Below are 8,172 nucleotides of genomic sequence, written 5' to 3'. Positions count from 1 at the left end.
CCAGTACATTAGACCCAGGTTTCTCCATCTCTTTATTCTTAGTGTTTTGGTCCAGACAATTCTTTGTTGTACCTTACTTCTCTGTGTGATCACCTAGTATATGATACACTTTAGCCAAGACATCTTAATTTCAAGAGGTTTTATTTTAAAAAGAAAACAACAATTTCCCTCTCTTTAATGCCGTACATGTGGTAACATAGATTATTTTTTCTAAATAGTGTGGGGAGATGTAGACATTTAGAAGATAAAGTTGTTGCTTTCTGGAGCTTATAAATAAACTGTACTTGTAATGTATATCATTTGGGTCTCAAGAATATAATTTAAAGACTTTAGTGTTGTCCCAACTCTTCTAAATTAACGATACAATGATATGATATATTTTTATGTTTTAATGAAGTTACAGACATAATTCTAACACACAAAAAACAAAACACATTTTGGTTTGGGCTTAAATAACACTGAATCTACCTATACAATACTAATTTCTACCCACTGCATTCAATGTTGCAACTCTGAAATGAAAAAAACCCACACAACATACTAAAAAAGACTTCAGACAACTCTAACAAAACACACTTCTTCACATAAAACAAATGTCTTAGGTGAGTAAACACATTTAAATAGTGTCTTAAGGGAGAAGGAAGCCATCCGACGTAAGGCCACACCTCTTTACACTCTCTATAGCACAGGGAAAACCTAGAATGAATAAAAATAAAAATAAAACATTATTCAGTGTCGGTCTTTAAATTGCTCTATTTGCTCACTTAAATGCATTTAACACACAACAGGAACCCTTGTATTCAGCTTCCAAAAGGTCTCACCACCACCCCGACCCCCGCAAATTGTCTACTAGAAATCTGCATCATTTGACTTTCAATACAATCTAACTGTAGTATCAAGTCTTTAATTCCTACCCGACCCCTCCCCCCCGCAAAAAAAAAAATCAGTTGTTTGTTCATTTTTAATTAATCCAACCAACATGTTTTAAAAGGCAAATACTCCCCAGGCAGTGGTAGGCCCTACAGAAACAAACCCAAACAAGACACTTTGTCCAAATTTAAGGAAATATCCAATCTTCTTGCTGCCTCTTGGCCTGCTTCTCTGTCACCCCTCACAAAGTCAGTCCCACAAAGTATGGTGCTGAGTCCTGTGTAAAACTAGCACCAGCCATGCAAGAGGCTAACAAGTCTAGTCAAGCATTGCTATTTGTCTGGAAACTTACTTCAGACTCCTGAGTAAACAAGAAAGCTGGCTGTTTTACCTCCTCCCAATTTTTCATCAAAGTGCACATAAAGATAACACAAGACAACAGCTGGCAATAGCTCCCTCAACCACGTGCCAAAGTCTGAGTAAATTTCCATGAAAAGCACAATCAATAGGGATAGGCCAAGAAGTACAACTGACCAAGAGTTCATCGCTGTGCTCTCTGCCACATGCAGCTACTTCTCTCCAAGGAATGCATGAATACATGAATAAACAAGCAACCTAAAACTGGAGAGTGAACCACAAAGATGGGGAAAGTATTTCATCCATTTCCATTGCCTTAACTTAATTCTAAAATACAGAAGTTGTACCTACAGAGAAAAAATAGGCTGCCAGACACCCCACTGCCTGAAAACTCTTTCTATCTAAAGTCAGGCAGAACTAGGTCCCCTCCCCAATCCTGACCCCTCCCTCAGGAGGTCATCCACCTCCATTCGAAGGTCAATGGTTTGTACCTGCCCAAGGAGGACTGTAAAACAGGGTCCCAGACCGGAAAAGCTCCATGAGCAGAGCCAGGAAGGAGATCTCCTCTATGTTCAGACCCTCAGCCCAGCACCCACATATGATGAGTGCCAGTCGGCCAGTGGGAACCGAACAGCATGTGCATCCGTCTTTAAACGTGGAACTAGAAGCTGCATGCAATGAAGTTCAGAGAGGGAGACTACGGTAATCTCACCCACCCAGTCTCTCCTTCAGTAAGAGATGACCAGAACGCGATCAACATAAAGGAGGGAAAATATGAACCCGAGGATTTAGAAGGCTATTTCTCTGATGATGATTTTCCACCAGAAACTGTTGTAAGTAGAGAAGACACCTTGGTAATATTCAAATGGTTGTGAAAAGCCAGAGTCTCTTACATCCGAGCTGCTGAGCAGAATGGATTCAGGGTCTCCACTCTCAGACAAGCCCGCACCCTTCCTTCCTTCTGGGAAACACGGTTTCCTTCTCCCTCCACTATCTTATTGTTCATCATCACTAAGATGTCCAACATACTTAAGGACAACCGGGCCGCGCTAGTAACAGTTATAGTTTGTAATTTATTCCCGAAGTACTCAGTGTACCATGGCACTGTGCCCAATGCTTTACAAACACAATTTTCTCTCATGCTTACAATCGTATGAAGCTTTACCTCCCATGTTAATACAAATATTGCAACTATAAAAGGATGAATAATTTGTCCAGAAATCACTTAAGTGAAAGTATCAGGATTTAAACTAGGCTGTTTGCCCTAAGTCTATGTTCTTCACTCTGTGCTACACTGACTCAATGCCCACGCCTGAGTCATCTTCCCAGAACTATTCTACTCTCCACCTCAAAGCATGATGGTCCGAACAGCTGCTGGAAACAAAACCGTGTCACCTTAATTTCACCCTCTCCCTGTCCACCAAACACTAAGTCCTGCAGCTCATGAAACTTTTGGCTTCCCTCTCTTCCTACTGCCACTAGCACTTGGGTTCAGCTGACCATTATCCCCATTATGGGTGACTGCAACCCCCACCGGAAACTCTCAGTAGCCATGTTTGTACCCAGACACAAATACCACAGAGAATATATATCAAATAAGGTTTATCGAGGAAACCTAACAAGCAGAGAAGTACAAAGCACTCATCATCCACTAAACTCTAGTGCTCCCACAGAGAGGAATCCAGCCTCCACACATCTGGGCAGTTCTGTTATAATGGAAGCCTCGCAGTTACAAAGGTGTCTGTTCTTCCCTTGAGTTAAGACCTGCCAAGTCAGCCCTGATAAACACCACAGAGATGAGGAAATGAGCAATCCAAGCCCTTAGGCGAAGTACAAGATGGAAAAAAATACAATGAACAAATTCTAACCAAAAGAAAGCTGGTGTGTCTATGGTAGTAGCTGAGAAAATTAACTTTAAGGCAAAAAGCATGATCTGAGATGCTCACTTCATTTAACCATTTACTTCACAATCCTAATCTTGTATGAACCGAATAACAAATCTTCAAAAATACATAGTACAAGTCATCAGAAATTCAAGGAAAAACTGCCAATTGCTAAGTATCTGTTGGATACTTAGCACAATTATCTCAATTGAGATATTAATCAGACAAAAGGTAATAACATAGAAATAGTTGAACAATGCAATTTACAAGCTTGATTACAACAACTGAAAAATGCAATTTTTTCCAAGCACACATGAAATATTTACAAAAATTGCCCATGTACTTGATAAGCCTTAAAGCAAGTCACATAGACTTTGAAAGATAATGCAATTACCTCAGAAATTAATAACAAAACAAATAACGTCAATAAATAAAACCAATTCATTTGGAAACAAAAACCATGAGTCAAAGGAGAAATAGGTTGGAAACTAGAAAATATTTACAACCTAATGATGAACATCTACTTATGAAAACTTGTGGGACATGCCTGAAGCAGTAGGTTCAGGGAACCACAGGCATACCTCGAGACACTGCGTTTCGGTTCCAGACCACCGCAATAAAGCAAGCATCACAATACAGTAAGTCATAATCTTTTTGCTGGTGGAGAATCTTGCCTTCAGTTTATAAAAATGCAACATCTGTGAAGGGCAATAAAGCAAAACACAATAAAACATATAACAGATGCAGAATGTTTTACAGGTGAGTTCTACCAAACAGTTGACAAGCGAGACCAATTCAATTTTACACAGAATCCAAGAGAACAGAGGAAAGACTCCGCAACTCATGTCATGAGACTAGCACAACCCTAACAACCAGAATCTGACAAGGACTACACAGGGGGAAAAAATTATAGGCTAATCTCCCTCATGAATTTTTATGATGCAAAAATCCTAAACAAAAAAATATCAAACCCAATATATACTAAAAGAATATATCAAAACCAAGTTGTGTTTCTTCCAGAAATGTGAGCATGGTTCAATATTGGAAAATGTATTCATTTTAATAATCTCAATTAAGGCAAAAAAATTGATCAAATATCATAATCACTCAATTAAAACGCTTATCAAACAGGGAATAGATAGGAAAGTCCTTAACCTTATAATCAGAACTCCAAGTTGTAAAGAACTTCCAGGAAGGCTCCTTAAAGGGAGTTGAGCCCCATGAAGGCACATCCTTTTGCCTGACTACTTCTCTGCTGTCTGAATGGGAAGTAGATGGTTGATGCCCCTGCATCTATCCTAGCCCCTAGCCTTTGAGGCGACCTTAAGGATGGAACCAGATACCAGATACCAGATACTGAATGAGAGAGAGAGAGAGAGAGAGACAGAGAGAGAGAGAGAGAGAGAGATTACTTTCTCACTTATTTATGCATTCATTGGTTGCTTCTTATATGGGCCTTGATCAGGAATAGAACCCACAACCTTGGCGTATTGGGACAATGCTCTAATCAACTGAGCTACCTGGCCAGGGCAGCCTTTGTATATTTAAGACACTTTTACTTAGGCAGTCACATCCCATCTTAACTGAAACACCATTTCTATTCAAAATGGTACTGGAAGTTCTAACCTGGGGAAAAGCAAGAAAAATAAAATGTGTAAGAACTGTAAAAAAAAAAAACCAAATTATTCACATATGAATAGAAAATTGATCTTATAGAAAATTACAAGAAATGACTTTAGCAGGATGGCCAGAAAAAAGTCAAATGCATTTCTATATACCAGCAAAAATAGTTAAAAATCTTTAATTTAAAAATACCATTTATAGCCCCAGCCGATTTGGCTCAGTGGATAGAGCACTGGCCTTCGGATTGAAGGCTCCTGGGTTTGATTCCGGTCAAGGGCACATGCCCGGGTTGCGGGTTCAATCCCCAGCAGGGGGCATGCAGGAGGCAGCCAATCAATGATTCTCTCTCATGGATGTTTCTATCTCTCCCTCTCCCTTCCTCTCTGAAATCAATAAAAATATATTTCAAGAAAACATTTTTAAAAAGCATTTATAATAGCAACAAGTTACCTAGGAATAAATCTAATCTAAAAATCAAAACCTTTATGAAAAAAATTAAGAAACTTTTTGGAAAGATTTTAAGAGGACCCAAATAACTCAAGTATAGTAAGAGCTGTCATTATGATATTACTTCTGAAATCAATCCAAGGATTCAAATGCAATTGTGATCCAATCCCAACACAGTTTCCCATGGAACCTGACATGCTTAATTGTATATGAAGTAGCAAAGAGCCAAGAATAACTACACATTCCTGAAGAACAGAGCAAGGTAAAAGAACTTTCTATCAAGACATCAAAGTTACAAGGCCACAAGTGTTGAAGAGAGTGAGAGGTCAATGGCAAAAGGTCACAGTCAAAAATGATGCTGGGACAATTGAAATGAAAACAAATTGGATATCTGACAACATACATGAAAACTCAATTCTAAATGATGGAGTAGTTTTGAATATGAAAGCTAAAACTATTTCAAATCTTTAAAAAATATAGAACTTGTTTTAAGAAATGATTCTTAAATTAGATTTTTTAAATTGACTTTTCAACTATTTTAAACTTCAGGGAAAAACATTTTAACTATATTAAAAGTAGGAGCTCTTTCTAATGAAAGGGGAAAAAAAGGAAAGAAAGTCAGAAAGAATGAAAAAAATTGAAAGGCCTAAATTGAGAAATGTAACAGTATTATCCACACTAATACAAAAGCTCTCAAAAATCAGTAAGAAAAATCCTCAAACAAAAAAAAAGGTAAACACAAATAGCTAATAAATATTTGAAAAGCTGTAAACCTTATTAGTAATCAGAGAAAGCCAATTACAACCACAACAGGAAACCATCTCATATCCATAAGTTTAGGGGGACAGGGGGGACTTTATTGCCAAAAAAATGTGGATCAAATGGAACTCTTCTACTCTCCTGATAAGAGAATAAACTAGTTGGGGAAAATTTTGGTTTTATAGTAAAGCTGAAGATGCACACCCTATGTTCCAACAATTCTACTGATATACTTTTGCACAAGTGCACCAACAAGTATGTACCAAAATATTCACAGAAGCCCTGTACCAATAGAAATGAACTTCAAATAATCAAAACGTCAGTCAAGACAGCAAAAAATAATTTAAAAAAATGAACTCCACCTACATGTATCAGAATGACTTAATCTCAAAAACAAGCAAAAGAAACTCAGAAGATATATATGGAATGATCCCAATTTTATAAAGGTCAAAATTGACAAAAACTAAACAACATTCCATTTAGGAATGTCTGCATGTGTAAATAAAAAGATATAGAAAAGCTTAGTGTTTTCCAGATGGTGTTGCTTTCTGGCTGGTAGGGAGAAGGACTTAATTGAGGAAGTACAAACTACTAAGTGGTAAAGGTCCATTTCTTAAGCTGAATGAGTTCATTTAATCTCTCTGGAAAGTACTGAATACATACTGGCCATATTTACATTTCTCTATATGTTGTTGTAGTATTACATAATAAATTTTAAGTGACTCAAAATATATCCAAAAAGCTGTTTTAAATTATCTTCCTGCTTGTCTCCATGTTTTGTTTGCTGTTGGAAGGTAAGAATGGTCTTTTAACTGTAACAGAACAATATTAACATCTGGTACTTTAAGGGTTGCTATTAAAGACTATATTCATGCCTACCCTACCCTATATAATGCACATTGACTTGTTTTCTAAAGCAACACTAAGATGCAAAAGACATTAAGTCTTTGGAAAAAATATAAAATAGATTTTATTGATTTGCATCAATAGAACCACAACTTTTTTATAGACCAATTGACATACACCCTGTATCGATTAAGGAAATTCTTTAAAGTTGTTTTGGTGATAGCAACATTAAAAGACAAATATATAAGTATTGCTAAGTAAACACTGAGATAGACTATCCTTTAATTATGGTATATTAGATTTCCATTTTAAATTGTTGCAGTGAAGTCTCAAAAGGATCTTATTTGCTTAAGGCTCCAGCTAGATTCTTGAATTTGAAAGATGTCATCTAAGTGCCTTGGGCAAACTCATGGACTAAGTTCCCCCAAAATAGTAGTATCCAATAAAAAGTGTTTTCCAATTTCTGCAGCACTGCTGGCAGGTATTTTTATGAGCACACATTCTGGAATATCCCTGGCAAGTCAGGTGCCAATCGGCAAACACATACACACACACACACACACACACACCACAGAAACAAACAAAACAACAACAACACGAAAATCAACAGCCACACGAGCCAGTGAGATCTCCTTGAGACAGGTTATCTCCCACACCTCCAGATCTCCCCTCCAGAGTCCTGGGGACGGGAGAGCAAGCGGGGAAGACTACAGAGGAGTTAAAAAGGTCCGTGAACCATGTGGACAATAATAGTTGGTCAGTTGCGACTTTGCAAAACAGTACATGATCTACCCCCTCATTTTGCGGATGGGGAAATTACGGATCAGGAAACGCAGCTGGTCAGAACCCAGCAGCAATTTAAACCCGTCCCTATCCTGGTCCAGGGGTCCTTCCCCCTACCGACCACTCCCAGATGCTCCAACACGTCGCTAACACGGTGGTGAGAAGACCTGCACCTCCGCAGGGGGGCCAGGTCGCCAGCACCAGAACGGGTCTCGGCGGTAATCGGAGGGACCCCTCTTCCGACAGGTGGGGGCCCTGACAAGGGAAAGTGACGCAGCCCGGGAAGTAAACATTCATTCTCAGCCTCGCGCGGCAGGCGGCCTGGCGAAGGCGGCGGCGATCACTGACGACCCCACTTCCCACCTCTAGGAGGGCGGGCATCAGAAATAACCCTATCCCCAGGTTTCCACAGGCAAGAATCACGCCCTTCCCGCGCAGAACCTGGCAGAGCGGGAACCGGGGAATGCGAACAGCCGGGACAGCACCGACTCCGCCTCTCTCTCCTCACCGTCAGTGGAGAGGAGGGTGAAGAGTGAGGCTGCGGGGCCTCCCGCGAGAAGAGGTACCTGAGGCTCGCACCGCAGGGTCCCGTCGCACCGCAGCC

The 8,172-nt window shown here is 39.5% G+C and overlaps 1 protein-coding gene across 9 annotated transcripts in view; it reads right to left on the bottom strand.

Moving 5' to 3' along the window:
• The window catches only part of UMAD1 (UBAP1-MVB12-associated (UMA) domain containing 1), a 189,460-nt gene that overhangs the window by 180,883 nt on the left and 405 nt on the right, over positions 1 to 8,172 (bottom strand). The window contains exons 2-3 of one of the 9 annotated variants that reach the window (XM_015558273.1): positions 8,135 to 8,172; positions 666 to 696 (exon numbers count right to left, since the gene is read on the bottom strand). Coding sequence is in view for 4 of the 9 variants with exons in the window: in XM_015558263.1 (XP_015413749.1) it covers positions 7,742 to 7,861 (120 nt within the window). In the remaining 5 variants the exon portion in view is untranslated. The other 8 variants (XM_015558266.1, XM_015558264.1, XM_015558269.1 and 5 more) reach the window with 8 other exon arrangements.

Source organism: Myotis davidii, unplaced genomic scaffold (assembly GCF_000327345.1).
Source record: "Myotis davidii unplaced genomic scaffold, ASM32734v1 scaffold187, whole genome shotgun sequence".
Taxonomy (NCBI): Eukaryota; Metazoa; Chordata; class Mammalia; order Chiroptera; family Vespertilionidae; genus Myotis; species Myotis davidii.
This window is presented reverse-complemented; position numbering and strand designations above follow the sequence as displayed.